Source organism: Corylus avellana, chromosome ca4, assembly GCF_901000735.1.
Source record: "Corylus avellana chromosome ca4, CavTom2PMs-1.0".
In the NCBI taxonomy this organism is placed as follows: Eukaryota; Viridiplantae; Streptophyta; class Magnoliopsida; order Fagales; family Betulaceae; genus Corylus; species Corylus avellana.
The window spans coordinates 25,120,158-25,144,178 of record NC_081544.1 but is presented as its reverse complement, the minus strand read 5'-3'; the positions used below and the strand labels follow the sequence as shown (position 1 = coordinate 25,144,178).

At 36.5% G+C, this 24,021-nt stretch overlaps 4 protein-coding genes and 1 pseudogene across 6 annotated transcripts; all 5 read right to left on the bottom strand.

Annotated features, from left to right (window-relative positions):
• Positions 1-439: 439 nt before the first annotated feature.
• Positions 440-2,271, bottom strand: LOC132179969 (1-aminocyclopropane-1-carboxylate oxidase homolog 1-like). The gene is made up of 3 exons (XM_059592795.1): positions 1,572-2,271; positions 1,086-1,407; positions 440-962 (listed from the first exon to the last, which is right to left on the bottom strand). Exons 1-3 carry the CDS (start codon positions 2,108-2,110, stop codon positions 711-713), a joined length of 1,113 nt encoding a protein of 370 aa, XP_059448778.1. The 5' UTR covers positions 2,111-2,271; the 3' UTR covers positions 440-710.
• Positions 2,272-3,569: 1,298 nt separating this feature from the next.
• LOC132178274 (1-aminocyclopropane-1-carboxylate oxidase homolog 3-like) lies at positions 3,570-5,609 on the bottom strand (annotated as a pseudogene).
• An 813-nt stretch (positions 5,610-6,422) lies between these two features.
• LOC132179965 (1-aminocyclopropane-1-carboxylate oxidase homolog 1-like) lies at positions 6,423-9,589 on the bottom strand. 2 transcript variants are annotated; one of them, XM_059592792.1, is made up of 3 exons: positions 8,930-9,589; positions 8,144-8,351; positions 6,423-6,825 (listed from the first exon to the last, which is right to left on the bottom strand). In XM_059592792.1, exons 1-3 carry the CDS (start codon positions 9,469-9,471, stop codon positions 6,574-6,576), a joined length of 1,002 nt encoding a protein of 333 aa, XP_059448775.1. In that variant the 5' UTR covers positions 9,472-9,589; the 3' UTR covers positions 6,423-6,573. The 2 variants fall into 2 exon arrangements, with proteins under 2 accessions (XP_059448775.1, XP_059448774.1); XM_059592791.1 differs by having other exon boundaries at positions 8,144-8,465; positions 8,930-9,586.
• Positions 9,590-15,390: 5,801 nt separating this feature from the next.
• On the bottom strand, positions 15,391-17,107 carry LOC132179968 (1-aminocyclopropane-1-carboxylate oxidase homolog 1-like). Its single transcript, XM_059592794.1, has 3 exons — positions 16,378-17,107; positions 15,892-16,213; positions 15,391-15,789 (listed from the first exon to the last, which is right to left on the bottom strand). The coding sequence occupies exons 1-3, from the start codon at positions 16,914-16,916 to the stop codon at positions 15,538-15,540; spliced, it is 1,113 nt and encodes a 370-aa protein (XP_059448777.1). The 5' UTR covers positions 16,917-17,107; the 3' UTR covers positions 15,391-15,537.
• A 984-nt stretch (positions 17,108-18,091) lies between these two features.
• On the bottom strand, positions 18,092-21,880 carry LOC132179739 (uncharacterized). 2 transcript variants are annotated; one of them, XM_059592503.1, is made up of 5 exons: positions 21,634-21,880; positions 18,975-19,089; positions 18,766-18,855; positions 18,576-18,674; positions 18,092-18,463 (listed from the first exon to the last, which is right to left on the bottom strand). In XM_059592503.1, the coding sequence occupies exons 1-5, from the start codon at positions 21,699-21,701 to the stop codon at positions 18,362-18,364; spliced, it is 474 nt and encodes a 157-aa protein (XP_059448486.1). In that variant the 5' UTR covers positions 21,702-21,880; the 3' UTR covers positions 18,092-18,361. The 2 variants fall into 2 exon arrangements, with proteins under 2 accessions (XP_059448486.1, XP_059448488.1); XM_059592505.1 differs by lacking the exon at positions 21,634-21,880 and adding an exon at positions 21,482-21,571.
• Positions 21,881-24,021: the final 2,141 nt, after the last annotated feature.

The following is a 24,021-nucleotide window of genomic DNA, read 5'->3' as shown; positions in this document are numbered from 1 at the left end:
TGCCGTGTTTGGCAAATCCTTTACATTTCTCACAAAAAATTTTAAAATTTCATTCTCATTTATTTTACAACAATCAATTCTTATTATTATTCTTTAAAAAAAAAAAAAAAAAAAAAAAAAAAAAAAAAAAAAAAAAATTCTCACTCCAAAAGTTATAAAAAAAAATGAAAGTCATGAAATGCGGCTGTCTTTATTTCCATAGAGGAAATAATAAGTACCTCTCACTTTCACATTCTTTGAAAGTAGTACAAAAAATTACTATTAAATTTTGATTTTATCACATTACCATATAAACAACATTATTTTGGTTTTTTTCTTTTTTTTTTTTTTTTTTTTTTGCGAATTTTACTAACAGGTAATCGTAACCGTCTTTTCCCTCTTAAACACAACCGTATGCACCAAGGGAAGAATGAAAGAGATAAATATGACCACGATAATCAAGAAATAGATATAAGGTAGAGATGTAGTTCAATTACAATTATTGTATAGTAGGCTTCTCTTATTATAGTCTTATATATAGACTTACTCTATTAATAACAACACACGGCTGCTCGCCAAAGTAGGAAGCCAGAATACTTACAACTGTTTACTTGTTTAGTAAATACATTACAGAAAAGTGCCACATTATCTTTTAGCTCACAAAGTAGATGGAAAATATAAATGGGAAATCCAACTCACAAACCATTTATTCATATATGTTATATTGGAGTTTAGAGCCTAAAATGCGGCAGCGCAGAAGTCCCATCAAGGCCTTTTTCACTGAAGTACTTAGCATAGTTGCTCACTGTGGTTTCCCTATACTTTGGAGGATTGTTTGCTGATAATAACTCTTTGATGGGTCCATAGAGTTTTGAGGTTGGCCGACGACCCGTGGAGAAGAAGCTAGCCACAGATACTCTAGGCCCTACCCTGTTTGCCAATACTCTGTGTTCAATGCTTTTAAACCTATCGTTTGTTATAAGCTGAAAAAACCAAAGGGAAAAAAACTTGTAAATTAGCTGCAGCCAAAAAGGATCATTCTTGATTCGAATATCAAGTTTCATTACTATAATTGAATGAAATAAGGTGTTAATGAGAAGACTTGCCTGCAGAAGATCTCCAATGTTAACCACTAGAGACCCTGGCACCGGAGGGACGTCGACCCACTTGTCCTGATGAAGAACTTGGAGGCCACCAATGTGGTCTTGTAGAAGAAGAGTGAGGAAATGATGGTCTGTATGCTTGGTTGTGCCCAATGTTAACTCCGGCTGGGGGCAAGCAGGATAGTAATGGCACACAACCGCAAGCCCCTCACTGCAGCCAATCTCATTTAGGTGGTTTGGGTTCAGCCCCAAAGCCTCTGATAATAACTCCAACAATAAAATCCCCAACTTCATCACCAGCTTCGTGTACTGCTCCAGTATATCTCTACAGGCAGATGCACATTAATTAGGTGGTCATAAATTTAGATCATAATTCAGTTGATCAGCAAATGAGTTTATCAGAAATTCATACAATCTTTTTTGAATTTAAATGACTAATTAATCTTAACAATAATCCAGTGGATTATATATTGCACATTAATCACATACCCGCATGCAGCTGGCAAGTCCTCTGCCTTTGTGGGATTAGGTGCCATTAGACAATAAAAAGTATCCCTCCAATTAGTCGCCGGAGCGCAATACAGATCAAAGTTGCTGTTATACACCACTGGTCTCAGGAGATCGCGGGTATAGAACCCTTTCTTCACCTGATTATCTTGCTCATTAAACCTACGCACCCCTTCCTTCATCTCCTCCAGAACGCTCACAGGGATCCCGTGATTGACCAGCTGAAAGAAACCCCACGTCTCCGATGCATCGCGAATGCTTTCAACAATCTTCTTGCGCTTTATTGCATCTTTCTCGATGCCTTGGACATCTATGACGGGAATACTAAACTGGGTGTCACCGGAAGCTGAGTTGTCCATGTCGTCCGGTGGATTATAGAATATACGAGGTATCTCAGTAACCCCAGCATCTACAAGTCCTTTAACACCGAGCTTTGTGTCATCAAAAGCCTTCAACTCACTTGCTCTGTCATACTTCGGCTTGAGCGTTGCTGGAGCTTCATCTCTGCTGGTGACAACCATTTTGGTTCTTTTGTGAGGTAACCGTGCAAGTTCTGCTCAAATGGATTTGTAACAAGAGACAGAAGGAGATAAAAGAACAGAAAGAAGAATGTCCTCTACTTTTGTGATAAAACATTGATAAATGTAGAAGAAAATCTACTTCTAGAGATTGGGCTATACCACTCGGCTCCCTCTGGGACCAACTTCTGTTGACGTTTAGTAGTGTTTTTTTCTTTCTTTGTTTTTTTGTAAGAGACTTTTAGTAGTTCATTATTGCTAAATCTAATAATGATAATATAAAATAAGATTTTGTGGATAGGTGCGTATAGAAGAAAGAATGTGGACAAATAATATCTCCAACAAATAGTCAAATATTATTATTGTATGTGCTTCCTTAGAAGTTTTACCTTGTAAAAAAACTATTGGAATACACATGAAACATGTGTTAAATTAGCTGGCATGAGCTGTATTGGAACACACATGAAGCATGTGCTGGATTAGGATTAAACATGTGTTTGATTAGCTGAAACTTAGTGGAGAAGTTTATTATTAGTTGAGTGTATTTTTACAGCAAAGTCTTTTGTATAAATACTCTTCTGTACATTTTTTTATTCATTAATACAGAAATCCTAGTGATTCAATCAAAGAATACTTTTTGTGCTCGCATACTCTGTTCTTCATTTTCTCTGTTTTTCATTCATCCACAACATATTGAATCTCACATTTGATAAAAACCCCCATAGAGAAGAGATAATCCATCCTAGATGACATTTGGAACCAGCAATTAGCCCAAGAGAAACGGATAAACTATCATTATCATAATTATATATTTGAATTTACTGTTTCATAGGTTTTATTCAGTATGCTTCATGTCCTGTTTTTTTTTTCCCCATTTTTAGGGCAAGCGAAATCATTTTTAAAATTCACTCAACACGTACGGGGTAAATAGCAATTTTAGAATAAGCAGTTGCAGATGATGGGTGCCCACCCACCCATTTAATATTATATAGGAAGTTAAATAAATTTACCTCTGTCTCTCTCTCTACTTGAATTCGATCATTCAACACACTTTACTTGAGGTTTCACTTTCACAAGACAAAGAGACTTTCTGTACCCATACACCGCTGCTCTCACTATTTTTGAAGTCTCAACTTTGCCTCTTCACGCACACGCAAGTTGGTAATAGCCCAGATCCTTTGGGAAGTATTTCTCTCTCATCTCAAGTAAACAAATATCAAATCATTACTGTTGTGCTGGGAAGTTGTGATTTTGGATATTTTGTCCAAATGATATCATCATGAATTGATGACATTTTTTAAAATGATAAATCTCATTTGATTGTAATACATCATTTAAAAACTTAAGTTTTGAAGCAAAAAATTGAAAAGTTTAGCACTTCTCAACCAGGATTAATCCGAGACATAATATGTACCGAAAAGTGAAGTAGCTAAGACCGTCTAGATATAATCAATTCCATGCCCATCTCAAAACTACTTGAAGTAAGCTTAAATATTTAAACCATCATAGAATGAGACGATTTGATATCCATAGATTTCAAATCTTTCTTAACCTCAATTGAATGTGTCCATAAATCGACTCAGTACAAAACATCACACCCTCAAAACAAGCTGAAATTCCTTCTTTAGTTCTTTAACCCAAAATTAATTACCCTAAACTTTTGAAAGAAAAGCAATGATATTATAAGCATACAAAACTAGTTCCTGACCAAAATTCAGGCAGAGTTGGGCAGATCAAGTAACTGAGCCCTCATATTACAGAATGTTCCATTCACGTACTGTCTTGGTTTTGGGAGCCTTTTTCCTCGATTGTCTCCTCGGCATTGAGTTCTTCATGCCTACAAAGAACAGCAATGCCCCAAACAATGCCAAACTCTGCAAAACAAAACACAAAGGAAAAATTAATTAACTATTCATACTGGGAAAAGGCTAAAAACGCCCCCCACCCACCCCAAAAAAAGGACAAAACAGATCAAATGCCACAAAGATTCTAACCCGTGTAAACTTGAGGAAAAGTTGAGTATATCCTTTCTTCTCAACATCGTAGTTATAGAAGTCATACAATATAGGAGTGGCCATTGCCTGTTGCAGAAGCTGTGCCAGACAGCAATAAACACTTAATTTTTTTCAATTTTGGTTGAAAAAAATTGAAATTACTGTACATATAAGGTACTACAATTACTTTAAATTATAAATATACCCTAAATAAAAAATATTTACAAAAACAAAAACAAAAAAAAGTGGTCCAGGGGCAGCCAGTCACCACTAACTGCTGAGGGGGCCTAGAGGCATTCTCAATGGTAACGTCTTCTCACGGCCTAGAGGCCTCCCCTCACCAAAGGGCCCTTTGGTGAGGGGCAAAGGGTGACCACCGATGGTCATCCTCTCTATGAGGGGCAACTCTTCTCCTATAAGAGGCAATCCCTCATAAAGGGGTGACCGCCCCTCTTAGTAAAGAATGGCCGTACCCCTCACAATCCTTGGCCTATGTGAGAGGTGATTGCTTACCAATTTAGTGTATATTTATAGAGAAATGCTAGACTTACAAACACATTTTACAAAAAAAAAAAATTACAAACTGATATGGTACAACATGATTGTATATGAGATAAATTCAAATTTTGAGAAACCCAATCATAGTGTGTCACATCAGTTTGTAAAAAAAAAAAAAATTGTAAAATGTGTTTGCAAGCCTAGCATTTTCCATATTTATAATTTAAACTAGCTATATATGTAAAAATTAAAATGGCATGTACAATTGGCATATGGCGTAGCTAACAAAAGTCACGTGGCATTAACCGATGAGTCCAACGTGGTAAACTATTAATTAAGAAAACCTAATTAAGAACTTAATGTTCGAAAGTAAAAAAAATAAAATAAAAAATAAAAAATTATGGACTAAAATTAAAATCGAACGAAAATAATCCAGTGAATGTATATATTGCAAATTAATCACATACCCGCATGCAGGTGGCAAGTCTTCTGGCTTTGGGGAATCAGGTGCCATTTGACAAATAAAAGTATCCCTCCAATTAGTCGCCGGAGCGCTATACAGATCAAAGTTGCTGTTGTACAGCACCGGTCTCATGGGGTCGGGCGTATACAACTCTTTCTTCACTTGAGTATCCTACTCATGAAACCTACGCACCCCTTCCTTCACCTCCTCCAAAATACTCACAGGGATCCCACGATTGACCAGCTGAAAGAAACCCCACGTCTCCGATGCATCGCGAATGCTTTCAACAATCTCCTTGCGCTTTATTACATCTCTGTCGATATATGCCTTGGAGATCTATTACAGGAATACTAATCTGGGTGTCACCGGAAGCTGAGTTGTCCGAGTCGTCATGCGGGTGATGGAAGATACGAGGGATCTCAGTAACCCCAGCATCCACAAGTCCTTTAACGCCGAGTTTTGTGTCATCAAAAGCCTTCAACTCACTTGCTCTATTACAGTCTGGCTTCAGCGTTGCTGGCACTTCATCTGTGCTGGTAACAACCATTTCATCTCTAGCCCTGGAAGTTCTGCTCAATTAACGGACGTTATCATATACAAATATTTTCGAGCTGTTTTTGACCAGAAATGTAAAGAAAGCAATTTAGGTGGTGTTTGGTAAATGGGTTGGCCTAGACACCTTAGTTGATATAGATTTATGTGAAAAGAAACTAAGAATATTTTGTATAAAAAAGTGAAAAAGTGGTATGGAAAAGCGAAAAAGTTTTGTTTTGTAGTGATTTTTTTATTTGAATAATAATAAAAAGTGAATGATGTGATATAAAAAATGAAAAAATTAAAATGTTTTGATATTGATTTTTTTGAGAAATTGTGATGAACAGTGTTTAAGCCAACTCCAACCCCTTTACCAAATAAGGCCTAATGAATTTTGTCAGCTCCCTCTACGACCAACATCTGTTGATTTTTTCTTTTTTCTTTTTTAAATGAGGGTTATTCTTCACTAGGCAAGGAAGTGGACCGTAATTCTCGTATTAAAAACGGATTAAACTTTCATAAAGTTATTGCCATTAGAAAAACAAAATTATATATTTGAATTCACTGTTTGTTAGGGGTTATTCAGTATATCAAATTCGTAAATTAAACCTCAATTAGAACTCTAATATCTAATTTATTCAACCTCAATAAATTTATCTAAAACGCTTATTAGTGCATGGTGTTTACCTGCTTGGTTGAGCAAAATGTTTTTTTTTTTTTTTTTTTTGTCATTTCCAGAAATTACAATTGTATAGTAGATAAACTTCATTGAAAGTAAATTCTTTTGACAATATATATACCAATTAGCCATAAAAAGACTGAGAAGTCATCACTTTAAGACCCATTTATTTAAGGACACATAATGGCAAAGATTTTGATTTTTCACATAAACATCACTACAAGTACAAGCTTCATTAGCATATGGTAAATCCAACTCACAAGCCATTTATTCATCTCCGATACTCTATTACCGGAGTTTAGAGCTTAAAATGCAGTAGCGCAGAAGTCCCATCAAGGCCTTTCTTTCTGTAATAGGCAACATAGTCACTCACTGTGGTTTCTCTGTACTTTGGAGGATTGTCTTTTGATAATAATTCCTTGATGGGTCCGTAAAGTTTTGAGGTTGGCAAAGCAGCTGTGGAAAAGAAGCTCGCCACAGATACTCGGGGCCCTACCCGGTTTGCCAATACTCTGTGTTCAACACTTTTAAACCTGTCATTTGTTATAAGCTGGAAAAACCAAAGGGAAAAAACTTGTAAATTAGCTGCAGCCATAAATGATCATTCTTAATTTTGGAGCATCAAAATTGACAAATACAAAAGAAATTTAGCTGCACCGCAACCGAGTTAGTTAGAATCATGTATTTCATTTATGATCCTTCAAAAATGCAAGTGAATCGACTTTTGACCTTTTTTTTTTTTTTTACTAATATAAAAAAAAGTTAGAGGGGAAGACCAATTATAACTATTTTACCTTAATCCATGTATGAAAGTACAAGTATAAGTGGAGTGGCACAGTAGACAAGGGTGCAAACACTACAAAAAACTAACAATTTATGGCATGGACAAAGATTCATAACAATTTATGAAAGTACATGGATGAAGGTCCTTGGAATAAGGGGCAAAGATTCATGGCATGGACGTAAATTAAATAAAAGTCTCCATAGTAGTGACAAAGGTGCATGGTGCGAACAAACCCATATAGCCTAGAAAAAAAAAAAAAAAAATAGCTTTCGTTTGAGGGGGAGTGTAACAATGTGGTGACGGACTCATACATGTGGGAAAAATTGCTATGTTCACACGTGTGAGTGTACGTAAAAAGAATGAGTCCCACATTAGAAAGGTGTCACGACTCACAAGTTTGAATGGTTAATATAACATAGTTGTACCCAAACTTATAGGCTTAAACTTTTAAGTTACTTGATGCCTTAACATGGTATATTATGGGCTCATTAAAAGATTCCTCTATATCAATCTCCCCAACAAGGCTCACGCTTCTGCAATTTTGTCCCTATTCCACAATTTTTGTCCAAGCCCATGTCATGGAATTTTTGCCCATCACTCTAAGGACTTTCATCCATGCTCACACCTTGCATAAGTATGTATTAAATTAAAACTAAAGTTTTTGAAGAAGAAAGAGGTACAGGCCACCACATGGTATATATGTGTGGAATTAAAATTGACAGTCCATGAATAGTGCATGCTAGAAGTCACTCTAAAAATTGTGTGATTTTTAAAATTACTATTGAGTTTATAATTAATCACGATAGAATTTTGATCAAATAATGATTTTAAAAGCCATCTCATTTTAAAATGAAACAAGAAGAACTTCTAAAATTACTCTTGATTCAAATCTCAAGTCCTAATATCACACGTTAAGCTCATTTGGAAGCGCCTATTACAGGACCATATGATATATATGTATGAAATTAAAATTGGAGTCATTTTTTTATGAATATGAAGTATCATTATTAAATGAAATAAAGTGTCACAAGTATGATCCAACAACAATACACCTGAAGAAACACAAGAATAAGAGAAGACTTGCCTGTAGAAGATCTCCAATGTTAACCACTAGAGCCCCTGGCACCGGAGGGATGTCGACCCACTTGTCCTGGTAAAAAACTTGGAGGCCACCAATGTGGTCTTGTAGAAGAACATTGACGAAGTCATTGTCTGCATGCTTGGTTGTGCCCAATGTTAACTCTGGTTGTGGGCAAGCCGGATAGTAATGGCACAGAATCGCAAGCCCCTCACTGCAATCAATCTCATTTAGGTGCTTTGGGTTCAGCCCAAGTGCCTCTGATAATAACTCGAACAATAAAATCCCCACCTTCATCATCAGCTTCGAGTACTGCTCTAGTATATCTCTACACCCATATGTGTATATATATATATATATATATTATTTATTAATACTTGTACTTCTTTATTAAAAATTTTAAAAAAAGGGCAAACAAGTCCATTATTGTTAGTGACAAGTAAGAAAATTGATTAAAAAGTAATTAGAGAAGGTGATACTCGTACGACGTACGCCATGGTCTGGCTACCATTGACCAAAAGTCCCTAATTAATCACAATTCAAATCAATATCACATCATCTAATTCAAAAATTATGTGATATAATTTAGTTGAGCAATTGAGATTATAAAATATTCTTAGAACTAAATTTGATTATAGACGGGCAGGCTCCCTTCATGAGAGAATTAAGAATAAATTAAAATCGCATAAAAACTTAAAAGACTAAATTTGATTTTTCCATTGAATTTATATGCCCAGATCTCAACAATAATATTCCAGTGGATGGATTATATATTGCAAATCACATATATACCTGCATGCAACTGGCAAGTCTTCTGGCTTTGGGGGATTAGGTGCCGTTTGACAAAAAAATGTATCCCTCCAATTAGTCGCCGGAGCGCTATACAGATCAAAGTTGCTGTTATACACCACCGGTTTCATGGGGTCGCGCGTATAGAACCCTTTCTTCACCTGATTATCTTGCTCATTAAACCTACGCACCCCTTCCTTCATCTCCTCCAGAACGCTCACAGGGATCCCGTGATTGACCAGCTGAAAGAAACCCCACGTCTCCGATGCATCGCGAATGCTTTCAACAATCTTCTTGCGTTTTATTGCATCTTTGTCGATGCCTTGGAGATCTATGACAGGAATATTACTAATCTGGGTGTCACCGGAAGATGAATTGTCCAAGGTGTCCGGTGGGTGATGGAATATGCGAGGGATCTCAGTAATCCCAGCATCCACAAGTCCTTTAACGCCGAGCTTTGTGTCATCAAAAGCCTTCAACTCACTTGCTCTGTTATACTCTGGCTTCAGCGTTGCAGGAACTTCATCTCTGCTGGTGACGACCATTTTGGTTCTTCTGTGAGGCTCTACTCAAATGGGCCTTATTATGGTATACAAATTTAGCCGATCAGTTTGTAAAAAGTGACAGAAGAAGATATTTTTTTTAATTGTGATGAGATGACCATAAATGTGAAGAAAGCAATTTGACAAGGATACGCACGCGCACCCACGACAACTTGAAGCCCTTAATTCTGACGCCAATTATAGTCTGGACAAAAGCAAATGCACCATCTGGGAGAAAAATTGTAAGATGTTGAGCTGCCACTTGATTTATTTAATTATACACGAGGAAAGATTGTCGGTTTCCTAATGTCTTTTAGCCGGTGCCTTATTTGGCAAAGCTTTTTCTTTTTTTCTTTTCATTTTTCTTAAAAAAATTATCAAATTCTTTTCATTAGATTATCAAATAATTTAAAACTCCATTCTCATTTATTTTACATCAATCAATCTTATTACTATTCTAAATAAATAAATAAAACTTTTTCAACCACACGAGCTTCACAAATATCATCTGCAACAATAAATCCAATCGTTACAAAATCAATTCTCATTCCAAAAGTTACAAAGAAATATGAAAGTCATGAAGTGCGGCTGTCTTTATTTCTGTAAAGGGAATACTATGTACCTTCTTTGACGCAGTACTAAAAATTACTATTAAATTTTGATATTATTATATTATCATAGAAACAACATTGTTTTGAATTTTTTTTTTTTTTTTCTTTTGACGGTTAGTGGAGGCAATCAGTGAATTTTTCTAATCGCCTAGGCGATGGTTAACAATTTTAGTCAATAACCAATAAACATAAACGCTTTTTTCACTCCTAAATACAGCTGTATGCACCAAGGGAAGAATGAAAGATGTTAGTTTATTTGTTGGCTAAATTCGGTGATCAAAATGCCAAAAGTTCATGGGCGTCCAGACGGGACTCATGGATATCCGAATGGACAGCAGTGCCGCAAAGTAATTCTTCAACCCGAGAGCTTCGTCTGCAAGCTCGTCTGCATGGCGTCCGAACGGAAGTTTTCCCGAGAGCCTCGTTTGAAGTCTCATCTGCATGGCATCCGAATGTAAGTTTTCCCGAGAGCCTCGTCTGAAGTCTCATCTGCAAGCCATCCGGACACGCCGCGCCTAGAGAACCAAGTTTGCGATGTAGCCCTAGCCTCATCCGGACGAGCATACTCCCCGTCCGGACAGACCGTGATCAAGTCTAGTTTTCCCTGATAAACTAGCTCCGTCCGGATGGCTCGTAGCTTCTAAGTCTATTTTCCATGTAATTGAGTTTCAATTAGATTAGGGGTCTTTAGGCTTATATATATAGATCTCTACAGATTTGTATAGGTACGAATTTCCACCAAAGGATTCGTGATAGGCTAAGCTAAGAGAGTTCTATTATATGTAAGCTAGAACGCATCTCTCTTAGAGTGATTTGTGGTTTGAAGTAGTTCGTTGATAAACTACGGTTGAGAAGTCTATCGACAGGGTTCGATAAAGGAGAATCATGTGAAGAAGATTGTGAGCAAGGAAACAAGTTGGAGGTTTGTCAATCTTACAGAGTCAAGGACTTGCAAAGGGTTGTAAGTGTTTCCCGTGTCTGTAATCTCAGAATATTTTATTATAGTGATTTCCTGGGTTTGACTGTTTCGGAGAGATTTTACTTTTAGAACGATTTTTAAAAAGTTTTCTCTTCGTCACCAAAATATATGTCTACTTGCATTATTGCTTTACATATTTTGGTGTATAATTGTTTATTGTTTTTGTTGATGCATAGTTTTCCAAGGAGTGACATGGCACACCCACCAAGGATCTGCTACTGTGTCCGAGGAGGCGTCGAGCTACAAAAGAGCAAACAAAAGGATCAGAGCAACTGGTGGTGTTCCGACAGGGGAAGCTCCGATGCCTAAGTCAGTATTTTGAGGAAAAAGTGTATAAGCAACAAAAAGTTAGAGAGCAAGAGTTCCACTTACCCAGACGTTGAGCTATGACTTGCATTTTATAGGCATTGAGTGGAGTTGTTGTTCCCCGTACATTTCGGCTCCCATATCCCTGAATATTTGCTATGCAGTTATTGGCAAAAGATATGGGTTGTTAGCCGCTCCGTGATCTTAGTAGCCTGAAATTGTCAGATAAGCGATTTTGCCTTCTTGGCGCTAGATAAGAATGCCCAAGTAGTTCTCAGTCATACGTGTATAGCTTAGGCGTTGACAACTGGTCTACATCCTGGTGAGTGAAGATAACTGCTTAATGATAGACTATCCCGTTTATGTGGGGATAATATATATCTATCATGTAAGATGACCAATCTATCCCTAACATAAGACTATTATGCCCCGTGAACCAACTAGCTGTCAGGCTGGGCTGACCGAGCCTTCACGTGGGATGTCTTAGCGGGTTTATTAGTCAGATTTGGGCCTTGAGGTATGTTGGGCTTTACGTGGCCAATCCATGACCCAACAGCTTCATATTATTTATTCTGCATATTATGTGACAAACACGTTTTTGGAGTCGTTATACGTTTTTCAAAAGAGATATATATCATCAAGATAATCAAGAAATAGATATAAGATAGAGATGTAACTCAATTACAATTATTGTATAGTAGGTTTCTCTTGTATATACTTGCTCTATTAATAACATCACACGGGTGCTCACCAAAGTAGGAAGCCAGAATACTTACAATTGTTTACTTGTTTAGTAAATACATTACTAAGATAATGTGGCACTTTTCTGTAATGTTTTTTTTTTTTTTTTTTTGGAATAAAATAAAAAAATACATTACAGATAAGGGCCACATTATCTTAGCTCACAAACTTGATGGAAAATATAAATGGGGAATCCAACTCACAAACCATTTATTCGATCATATCTGTTATTGGAGTTTAGAGCCTAAAATGCGGCAGTGCAAAAGTCCCATCAAGGCCTTTTTCACTGAAGTACTTAACATAATTGCTCACTGTGGTTTTCCTATACTTTGGAGGATTGTTTGCTGATAATAACTCTTTTATGGGTCCATAGAGTTTTGAGGTTGACCGAGGACCCGTAGAGAAGAAGCTCGCCACAGATACTCTAGGCCCTACCCTGTTTGCCAATACTCTGTGTTCAACACTTTTAAACCTATCGTTTGTTATAAGCTGGAAAACCCAAAAGGGAAAAAACTTGTAAAATTAGCTGCAGCAAAAAAGGATCATTCTTGATTTGAATATCAAGTGCCCTACTATAATTGAATGAAATAAGGTGTTAATGAGAAGAGTTGCCTGCAGAAGATCTCCCATGTTAACCACTAGAACCCCTGGCACCGGAGGGACGTCGACCCACCTGTCCTGATGAGGACTTGGAGGCCACCAAATGGGCCTCATTATTATGGTATGCAAATTTAGCCCATCAGTTTGTAAAAAGAGACAGAAGAAGAATTTTTTTTTTTTTTTTTTTTTTAATTGTGATGAGCAATTTGACAAGGATATGATATTTTTTTAATGTGAAGAAAGCAATTTGACAAGGATATGCACGAGGAAAGATTGTCGGTTTCCTAGTGACTTTTAGTGGCAAAACCTATTCTTTTTCCTTTTCATTTTTCTTAAAAAAATTGTCAAATTCTTTTCATTAGATTACCAAATAATTTTTTTTTTTTTTTTTTTTACTTTTTCTCACAAACAATTTAAAACTGCATTCTCATTTATTTTACATCAATCAATTCTTATTACTATTCTAAATAAATAAATAAATAAAAGCATTCTCAAACACGCCAGCTTCACAAATATCTTCTCCAACAATAAATTCGGTGGTTACAAAATCCATTTCTATTCCAAAACTTATAAAGAAATATGAAAGTCATGAAGTGAGGCTGTTTATTTCTATAGAAAAAATACTATGTAACTTTTACTTTTACGCTCTTTGACGTGGTACTAAAAATTGTCATTAAATTTTATATTCTTTTTTTTTTTTTTTTCTAATTGAAGAGGAAAAAGGGGGCTACAAGGGAGGATCTTTCCCATTCTTGATCCTAATGGAAGAAAGAATGGGGGATCCTATGGGAATGCTACCAAACACTAGATGGGTAGCGGCCCATTTTGCTAAAACATGTGCACGATAATTTGCACATCTAGAAACTTTCAACGCATTCCAGCATTAAAAGGAAGAGAGCTCAAGTCTCAAATCAGAGACAATAGGAGCAAAATGCCAAGTAGCAAAAAGATGAGGCTGATTAACAGCTAAAATAACCAAAAGAGCGTCCCCTTCAAGCATGAAATTAGTAAAGCCTGAAGACACTGCAAGTCGGGAGGCAAGAAGAGCAGCAGAAGCCTCGCCTAAAAGAGCATCAGAGGAGAAAAGCTTTTGGGTAGCAGCATGAATAATTTCACCATCATGATTACTGATTATAGCAGCTGCCACAGCAAAATTTCCACAAACAGCTACATCAAAATTCCCTTTAACACTTCCTAGCTGAGGAGGAGACCAAAGAGAGGGGAGAGCTGAAATCTGCCAAGCTGAAACATGGTACTCATGAGTAATCTTGAGCTGCTAGATAATCTTGGGCGGATCAGGTTGAATAGCATCGAGGATCAGTTTGTTTCTTGAGAACCAAATGGTATCCATAACAAGAGCTGCAAAAAGTTGAAATTTCCAGGAATCAACTAGAGGAATAGCCAACCTGTCAGAGGGATAAATAATAGCAATGATCCAATCAGAAATGGGTCTGGCAACAAAAGAAGAGATCAAAATAGGCCAAGGAGAAGTCCTCCAAAGAATCCTTGCTAAATCACAATTCAAGAAAATGTGATTCAAGGTCTCTAAAGAGCCTTTACAGAATGGACACACCCAAGCATTGTCATCCACAGAGGTCACAAATCTACCAATATTAGCTCTAGAAGGTAAAATATTCCACCCAATTTTTCATAGCAAATGTTTTAATCTGGCTTGAATCTTGATGCCCCAAAGGGTCTGCCAGTCAACTGGAGATAATGGAGAATTACTATTAAATATTATATTCAATAGTAATTTTTAATGTTACATAAAAAATGTGCGTTTAAGCGCATGAGGATGAGAGTAACATTTCTCTTTCTATAGCATTTGTGAAGTAGCCAGTGCGGCTGCCTTAATTTATGTGTGTCAATTGTCATCTGGGTGTATGCATGCCTTTACATGTGAAGGGAAATCCTCACTGAAAAGTGTGAGAATGACGACTATAATCAAGAATATGGTTGAGTCTTGATATCGTTCATTATTGCGGAGTAAAATGTGGACAAAATTCTTGCGTCGTGAAGCAGAGAAAAGAGGGAAAGATCGAGCAATGCAATGGAGATCTTTCAGCCAATGACATTTGGAATTAAGTAACAATTAGCCCAAAAGTTCTCGTATTATGTGTTTGAATTTACTGTTTGATAGGTTTTATTCAGTATATTTATTTCATCTAAAGATCGATCAACTTGCAGATACTTTCACAAAGCACTTTCCGGCTCCGAAATTCGTCATACTTGGGGACAATCTCAAGTCTCAACATCACTTCTCTACCATTGTGACGCATGATGATCACAAGTCATTGGATAGCAATCAACAACACAACCGTACTATGCACCAAGGGAAGAATGAAAGAGATAAATATGATCAAGATAATCAAGAAATAGATAGAGATGTAGTTCAATTACAATTGTTGTACAGTAGGTTCCTCTCATAGGGATACAATTATATAATGACTCTTATACTTATTACTCGAGTAATTTTAGAAGTCTATCTCGTGTTACTCCAAGAATGATGTGACTTTTACAATCACAATTTGAGCAAAATTTAATAATGATCAATTACAAGTTCAATAGTAATTTTAAGAGCTAGCCACATCATTCTTAGAGTGAAATAAAATAGACTTGTAACATTACTCCTTATTATTCTATTAATAACAACACACGGCTGCTCACCAAAGTATAAAGCCAGAATAATTGAAACTGTCTACTTGTTTATAGTAAATACATTACAGAAAACTAGAAAAGTGCCACATTATCTTTTAGCTCACAAAGTAGATGGAAAATATAAATGAGAAATCCAACTCACAAACTATTTATTCATATCTGTTATATTAGAGTTTAGAGCCTGAAATACGGTAGCGCAGAAGTCCCATCAAGGCCTTTTTCCCTGAAGTACTTAGCATAGTTGCTCACTGTGGTTTCTCTATACTTTGGAGGATTGTTTGCTGATAATAACTCTTTTATGGGTCCATAAAGTTTTGAGGTTGGCCGAGGGCCCGTGTAGAAGAAGCTCGCCACAGATACTCTAGGCCCTACCATGTTTGCCAATACTCTGTGTTCTACACTTTTAAACCTATCGTTTGTTATAAGCTGATAAAAAAAAAAAAAAAAACCTTGTAAATTAGCTGCAGCCAAAATATCAAGTGTAATTACTATAATTGAATGAAAAAAGGTGTTAATGAGAAGACTTGCCTGCATAAGATCTCCAATGTTAGCTACAAGAGCCCCTGGCACCGGAGGGACGTCGACCCACTTGTCCTGATGAAGGACTTGGAGGCCACCAATGTGGTCTTGTAGAAGAACAATGAGGAAAGCATCGTCCGAATGCTTGCTTGCGCCAATTGTTAACTCTGGCTGTGGGCAAGCGGGATAGTAATGGCACAGAACCGCAAGCCCCTCACTGCAGTCAATCTCATTTAGGTGGTTTGGGTTCAGCCCCAAAGCCTCTGATAATAACTCCAACAATAAAATCCCCAACTTCATCACCAGCTCCGAGTACTGCTCCAGTACATCTCTACAGGCAAACGCACATTAATTAGGTGGTCATAAATTCAGATCATAATTCAGTTGACCAGCAAATGAGTTTATCAGAAATTCATACAATCTTTTTTGAACTTAAATGACTAATTAATCTTAACAATAATCCAGTGGATTATATATTGCAAATTAATCACATACCCGCATGCAGCTGGCAAGTCTTCTGCCTTTGGGGGATTAGGTGCCATCAGACAATAAAAGGTATCCCTCCAATTAGTCGCCGGAGCGCTATACAGATCAAAGTTGCTGTTATACACCACCGGTTTCAGGGGATCGCGGGTATACAACTCTTTCTTCACTTGAGCGTCCTGCTCATAAAACCTACGCACCCCTTCCTTCATCTCCTCCAAAACACTCACAGGGATCCCGTGATTGACCAGCTGAAAGAAACCCCACGTCTCAGATGCATCGCGAATGCTTTCAACAATCTTCTTGCGTTTTATTGCATCTTTGTCGATGCCTTGGACATCTATGACGGGAATACTAAACTGGGTGTCAACAGAAGCTGAGTTGTCCATGTCGTCCGGTGGACTATAGAATATACGAGGAATCTCAGTAACCCCAGCATCTACAAGTCCTTTAACACCGAGCTTTGTGTCATCAAAAGCCTTCAGCTCACTTGTTCTGTCATACTCCGGCTTGAGCGTTGCTGGAGCTTCATCTCTGCTGGTGACAACCATTTTGCTTCTTTTGTGAGGTAACCGTGGAAGTTCTGCTCAAACGGATTTGTAACAAAGAGACAGAAAAAGATAAAAGAAGAGAAATCAAAGATGTCCTCTACTTGTATGTATGGACCAACCTCTGTTGTCTTTTAGTAGTTCATTATTGCTAAATCTGGACAAAATTCTTGCGTCGTGAAGCAGAGAAAAGAGTGAGAGAGCAACGCGGTGAGCTATCATTTATCTCCCTAACCGAATAATGATAATATAAAATAAGATTTGTTGATAGGTCCGTATAGAAGAAAGAATGTGGACAAATAATATCTCCAACAAATAGTCAAATATCATTAGCGTATGTGCTTCCTTAGAAGTTCTTCTTTGTAAAAAGTAACCCCCCATAGAGGAGATTATCCATCCTAGATGACGTATGGAAGTAGCAATTAGCCCAAAAGTGCTCGTATTAGAAACGGATAAACTATCATTATCATAATTATATATATTTGAATTTACTGTTTCATAGTTTTTATTCAGTATGCCTCCTGTCCTGTCGGTGCTCGCATTTTTTTTTTTTCTATTTTTAGCAATTTTAGAATAAGCAGTTGTAGATGATGCGTGCCCACCCACCCATTTAATATTATATAATAAGTTAAATAAATTTAGCTCTCTCTACTTGGATTCGAACATTCGACTTTTGAGACACTTTACTTGAGGTTTCACTTTCACAAGACACTTTCACTTTCACTTTACTTGAGACTTTATGCACCAAAACACCGCTGCTCCCACTGTTTCTTCAGTCTCAACTTTGCCTCTTCACCCAGGTTGGTAATAGCCCAGAACCATTGTGAATTTGGGAAGTATTTCTCTCTCATCTCAATTAAACAAATATCAAATCTGTTTTGGGAGTATTATTACTGTGGTGCCAAAAAGGGAAATGCTAAATACTCTCTTAGTGTTTTCCTATTTTCCTAGTATTTTTCTCATTCTAAATTTTTTTTCAAAAATTGACATGTCACCACTCCATGAGTCAATGACACATCATTTAAAAACTAACTTTTGAAAAAAAAAAAAAAAATGAAAAGTTAAACACTTCTCAACCCGGACTACTCCGAGACATAATACCGAAAACTGAAGCAGCTAAGACCTTCTAATATAATCAATCCCATGCCCATCTCAAAACTACTTAAGGTAAGATTAAATATTTAAACCACCATAGAATGAGTCGATCTGATATCCATAGATTTCAAATTTTTCTTAACCTCAATTGAATGTGTCCATAAATCGACTCAGTACAAAACATCACACCCTCAAAACAAGCTGAAATTCCTTCTTTAGCCCAAAATTAATTACCCTAAACTTTTGAAAGAGAAGCAATGATATTATAAGCATACAAAACTAGTTCCTGACCAAAATTCAGGCAGAGTTGGGCAGATCAAGTAACTGAGCGCTCATATTACAGAATGTTCCATTCACACTGTCTTGGTTTTGGGAGCCTTTTTCCTCAATTGTCTCCTCGGCATTGAGTTCTTCATGCCTATAAAGAACAGCAATGCCCCAAACAATGCCAAACTCTGCAAAACAAAACACAAAGGAAAAATTAATTAACAATTCATACTGGGAAAACGCCCCCCACCAACCCCAAAAAAAGGGACAAGACAGATCAAATGCCACAAAGATTCTAACCTGTGTAAACTTGAGGAAAAGTTGAGTATATTCTTTCTTCTCAACATCGTAGTTATAGAAGTCATACAATATAGGAGTAGCAATTGCCTGTTGCAGAAGCTGTGCCAGACAGCAATAAACACTTAATTTTTTTCAATTTTGGTTGATCTGAAGGTACAAAACATGGAGAGGGTATTCAAAGACAACAAACCAGAAGATATGCTCCAAGAGAGCTGCCAAAGATGAAAAGAAGACCTCCAATGCCCTTCAATGCTATCGCAGCAGCCACTAACTGCTTAATCTGCCAATAACAACACCAACAGTCACACAGTGTGTACAAAAAAACTTACAAAGCAAACTACAATTATCCACATGTAACACCTCAATGGTAAGTTGATAAGAAATGAATGCATTACTCACTTGAACTTCCGGCACTTGCAACCCAGTCTGAGTCTTCACATGATTTGAGAAAGCACTAAATTTTGGTCTCAGATACTTCGCTGCTGGCCCACCATCAACGCCAAAATCATTGAACCTGTAGGTTGAAACAACAAATTAAAGCTCAGACATCTTGTACCAAGCACTGATAGAATGCTAATTATAGCGATAAAATTGAATATGCCAGTTCCTGAGGTTTATAACTAGGACAATTTGCGGAGACAGCTTAAATTGTACAATTAAAATTATTAACATAAATCTTCCATTGGGCCAATGCAAAAACCCACCATTTGTACTGGAAAGATAATTGATCATCCTCACATAAGGTCAACCACAACCTAGTTGAATTGCTCTCTACAATTTCATATTGAGCTCACGGTATTATTCGATATAACTCTTTCACATAAAAGAGTTAACTTCACGTGTCAAAGTTGTACAATACAAATAATGGACATACTTAATAAACAAGTGAAGATCAGGTTACACTGAACTATGGAAAATAATTGGTTCAACCACCACTTGTTTTGTAGGAACATATTTTCAAAAAATTCCTCTTTCCCACCATGGCCAGTAACAGACGTGCATTTACAACTTATTTCGCAAGAAAACTCCTGTATTCTTTCTTTTTCTTTTTTTCCTTCAAAAATTGGGAGTTTAGCTTTCTTGGAAAAAGGATCAAACCCTAGCATACAGAAAGTATAAAAGAGAATTTCACAGGCATACTTCTATCTATCTAAATTATGTCAAACAAAAGTTCTCGATGAACTTTTACACTGCAATCCTCCATCCTTTGTACTTTATTTTCATAGTATTAATTAAGTACCACCAAAAAGTACAGAATACAAGATTGAGAAGAATGTGCGCCAACAAACATCATTTTGTTATACAATATCTAGCTGTGTCCCAACTTTGTTATGGTTAAACATTATACAACAATTACATCCAAATTTTGAGAGTAAAGTAACAAAAAATCGTTACTAATGTAGAAATTAAAGAAAAAACATAAAAACTTAAGATTCTCTGATGCTCAGCGAAAACATAAATTTGATGGTTCCACTTTCCATTTCTACATACTTCTTCCTCTAAATAGAAGCTTTCCAAACCGAGCTTACAATCCAATTACCATCTTTAAGATCCAACAACTGTACGAATTTTATCTTCAAAAAAGTTAATATGCTACCGCTAAAATGGCAAAACTTAAGGTAGCAGAACCAAGAGAAGTCAAATGTTTTTGAAAATAGCTTCCTCTCATGGAAACTTATTATTCCAGAAGATTAACAAGGAAGACTTCCTGACCTCTCAATCATCAATACCATTTTCTACCCACTTAAGTTGCAGCCTAAGAGAAAAGTATCAACATATAAATCCAAAGTAGCTAAAGCCTATCATTCAGTCCAATACACACACACACACACACACACACAAAATAAAATAAAAAGAAGTCAATGCTTTAAAAGTAGGGAAAATACCTAATAAAGATTTCAAGATACCCGATATTCTGATACAAGGGGCAAAGCCCATCCTATAGATAAACCTATCTTATTGTAATCAAACTGTAAAATGCAATCCGATAAACCTACTAAATGATCAAACTACCAGTTAGTCATTTGTTAGAGTGTCAACCTCTTCTAAATTGACTAGTAACCTCAAGTGGCTTTTTGCAATTTCAAAATGGAGAAAAAGAGAACAATTTCATGAACAATCATAGTGAAGCATCCAGTACTCTCCCCGCAACATCTAAGAAATGTTCTCCAGGGAAAAGAACAATTCAAACACAACACAAGAAACGTTATTGTTTTTTTTAAAAAAAAAAAAAAAAAAAAAAAAAAAGAAAAGCCCTCATCAAACACAGCCCTTACATCATGGTGAACAGAACACCTAGTCTAGGCCTTTCAAGCAAACATTTAAAATCCCATCAAGCAAAACTTTACAAGATCTTATTTAAGTTCTTTATAATAGGACAGTTACCATTTTCAAAAGAACCCACAAACGCACAGATCAGTAATACCAACAAGCTTATTGCAATAAATGAAAACCAAAATAATAAAGCATAAATAACAGAACCATCAATAAATAAAATCAGTTTGCAACTTCTGATTAAAATAGCCAACAAAAACCAAGGAAGAAAAAGTTAAAACCTTTGTCTCTACAATCGAAAAAAGAAAAATCCTAGTCTGATACATGGTTGTGAATGCATCAAAATCCACATCAAATTTGAAAATATAACGGATCCAACGGCCTATTTAGTTCAAAGTAGCACAAGCAGGCCGACAGTAAAACCAGTGAGAAAAGCCCTAGATTTTCGACCAGAATGACTCCTCGACAACATCCAGTATCCCAAATCAGAGACAACTTTGTTTGGTTCCCGAGAAAACTAGACAGACGACAAAAGACTAAAAAGTAAAACTAAAGAATGCGTCTCTAGTTTCCAAGTAGCCGCACCAGAGTCGGTGAAGTAAAAAGCCTCCACTTTCCCGATTCCGACTTACCGGAAAACCCAAAAGTCCAAACTTTCAAAATCTTCCGCCTCTTCCATTTCCCAGACTTTTTTCAGCAACCAAACACAGCAATATATCACAAACACTAAAACAAAAAAAGTATCAGGAAAAAAAAAAAAAAAAAAGCAGATCCAGGGGCTTACTCTTGATAAGCAGAAAGAATGAACACGGAAGCAAAGAGGACTCTCCCGACGAACGAAACGAAGGCCATGGCTGTACGGACGCGGACACAAAAGAAAGAAAACACGGAGATTCGAAACTCGGTGCGCAAAAACCGGAGAGGACGCGTGTTTTTCCTTTTGCCGGCCAAATTGGGTCTGAAAATTTTTGGCCTAATACCGCTCTCCCCATGTTTAAGTATAATTATAAATACAACTTCGGCGCCTAAAAAGTCACGCGGGAGTAGGTGTACTCGCGAGAGTGTGGAGATATGGCGGACTCGCTGCGACTCGGTGGCGGTGGTGTGTTCGGAGGGCTACACATATGCGCAGCCAATCGGGTTGGTTGGATTAGATTAATAGATGAGTAGATGGCAGTACGGGGAAGCGAGTACAGATATTTTTGTGCGTTTGAAAGTGTTGCGGTATGTGATATGATGGGTGCGCCCTCATGGTTCTTGTCACGAGCTCCCCACTAATCAAGGGGCAAGCGACTCTAAAAGGTTAATCGAATGCAATAGATGCAACTAAACATAAGTTTTCCTTGTTAATATCATCAATTTTACATCTTTACAGTTGACAAACACTACAAATTGATAGATTAAAATAATGGGAATTATGGGTGTTTTACTAATTAAAGATCAAATAAAGAGAGTTACTTTAGATGGTTTAAACATAGAAAAATGTTAAATTTAAGTTTGCAATTCGTCGATGACACGTGTCAACAAGTGATTAGACGGTATTCAAACTTTTTTTCTGTAGTCGAGGGGACTCCAATCGACATTACTCTTAAACGGTTATAATTAGTGTGAAAAGAACATTAGTAAAAATAAAAATTCTTGTTAAATATATAGTGAGATGACAAAAAGTAAAAAACAAAACAGTTGAGTGGCATAAAAGGATTCATGGTAATTGATTCCGTTGAGAAGTAAGGGCCCGTTTGGAAGTGCAATTTTAAAAATTACGTTTTTGAAATCACTACTTATTAAAATCGTATAGGCGTTTGATAAAAATGTTAAGAAGTATTTTTTTTATCAATTGAATATTTGGATAACATTAACATATAATTACGGTTTTATGGCCAAATAGGTAAATATTGCTCCAAATATTCTTTTAAGCGAAATCGTGATTTTGGTTTAAATTCATACTTTTTCAAATAAGCACCTCTTAATCAGCTTATAGAAATCGCAAATTTTTTCATGATTTTAAAATTTACGTTTCTAAAATCGCAATCTCAAATACTCTAAAATTGAGATTTTGTTTAAAAACGCACTCTCAAACGGACCTAAGTATATGTATCTCTGGTAAATTCATCTAGAAATGTTAACAAATAAATCGAATAATCTTGAATGAGTGCTATCAATAAAGTATTCACATGCCACCTTTTTTGAGCCATAAGATAAGTATTAATTACTCTATCCAGTAACTGAGGGCATCTCTTAAAAATGGTTTGAAATATTTGCATCGCAGAAAGCGGTTGTAGGAATTTATGACTTAAGTAAACAGTCTCATGTCGGCCTTCTCTCTGTATGGTTGTAGTTTCAGTGTTTTGCACTGGCACCAGTATTTTTGTTTCCTTTTCTTTTCTTGCTTTTATTTTCTTTTTTGGTCCTTCATATCAGTTTTTAATTGAAGGAAGTCTATAATTCATGGAAAATTTGCAGTAGTGGAAGCATGAACACAATCAGGTGCCCCGTCACATGGGGTTGAATAAACTTTTATTTACAAAGAAAATAAGTGGCAAAGCATGAGCAAATGGAACTTGGAAGGCAGAGGCGGATATAAAGGGGGCGGGTAGGGCGTCCGTCCTTCCAAAAATTTTTGAATTTTTTTTTTTAAAGGGTAATTTTTTTAGTTTTCGTGACCTTAACTTATATTCCTTCTTCTTCTGCCCCTTCAAAAAATTTTAAAATATTATTATTTTAGTTCCACACCAATTCTTAGATCCGCCACTGATTATAGAAAGTATAGAAAACCAGCTTCTCCAGATCCCAGCAGATATAAAAGGGTTGCCAATTCAAAGGGCACTTGCAAAGCAAAGCAATTTGCAAGATTTGAAATCAAAGTCAACTTGAGACAAAAGCAATGAACAAGTCAGGCATTTACAGCACGTTCCAACTGCACCCCCGTTATTCAATTAAGGTTGCCTCGTGGCTGACTTGTCTTTCTATTACTTTTCTTTTAATATATATATATTTTTTTATGTTTTATTTTAGATCAGAAACTATGGGTGCAGAGCAAAATGCTTCACACTTCATCAAGAATCTGATGCACCAGCACGTGAATATCACAACTCACATAAATGATAAAACTAAATGACAGCAAATTTAAAGGGATTGGAGAGCATCAACCAAAATCACAAACAAGATTGGA

Excerpts from the sequence above, each read along its gene's own strand:
- LOC132179969 (XM_059592795.1), bottom strand. The coding sequence starts at position 2,110 with ATGGTTGTCACCAGCAGAGATGAAGCTCCAGCAACGCTCAAGCCGAAG. Across the intron at positions 1,408-1,571 it reads GACTTGCCAGCTGCATGCGG|AGATATACTGGAGCAGTACA; the intron begins GTATGTGATTAA and ends ATCTGCCTGTAG. Across the intron at positions 963-1,085 it reads ACATTGGAGATCTTCTGCAG|CTTATAACAAACGATAGGTT; the intron begins GCAAGTCTTCTC and ends TGGTTTTTTCAG.
- LOC132179965 (XM_059592791.1), bottom strand. The coding sequence starts at position 9,471 with ATGGTCGTCACCAGCAGAGATGAAGTTCCTGCAACGCTGAAGCCAGAG. Across the intron at positions 8,466-8,929 it reads GACTTGCCAGTTGCATGCAG|AGATATACTAGAGCAGTACT; the intron begins GTATATATGTGA and ends ATATGGGTGTAG. Across the intron at positions 6,826-8,143 it reads ACATTGGAGATCTTCTACAG|CTTATAACAAATGACAGGTT; the intron begins GCAAGTCTTCTC and ends TGGTTTTTCCAG.
- LOC132179968 (XM_059592794.1), bottom strand. The coding sequence starts at position 16,916 with ATGGTTGTCACCAGCAGAGATGAAGCTCCAGCAACGCTCAAGCCGGAG. Across the intron at positions 16,214-16,377 it reads GACTTGCCAGCTGCATGCGG|AGATGTACTGGAGCAGTACT; the intron begins GTATGTGATTAA and ends GTTTGCCTGTAG. Across the intron at positions 15,790-15,891 it reads ACATTGGAGATCTTATGCAG|CTTATAACAAACGATAGGTT; the intron begins GCAAGTCTTCTC and ends TTTTTTTATCAG.
- LOC132179739 (XM_059592503.1), bottom strand. The coding sequence starts at position 21,701 with ATGGCCTTCGTTTCGTTCGTCGGGAGAGTCCTCTTTGCTTCCGTGTTC. Across the intron at positions 19,090-21,633 it reads ATTCTTTCTGCTTATCAAGA|GTTCAATGATTTTGGCGTTG; the intron begins GTAAGCCCCTGG and ends TTCAACCTACAG. Across the intron at positions 18,675-18,765 it reads CTCTTGGAGCATATCTTCTG|CTTCTGCAACAGGCAATTGC; the intron begins GTTTGTTGTCTT and ends TGTCTGGCACAG.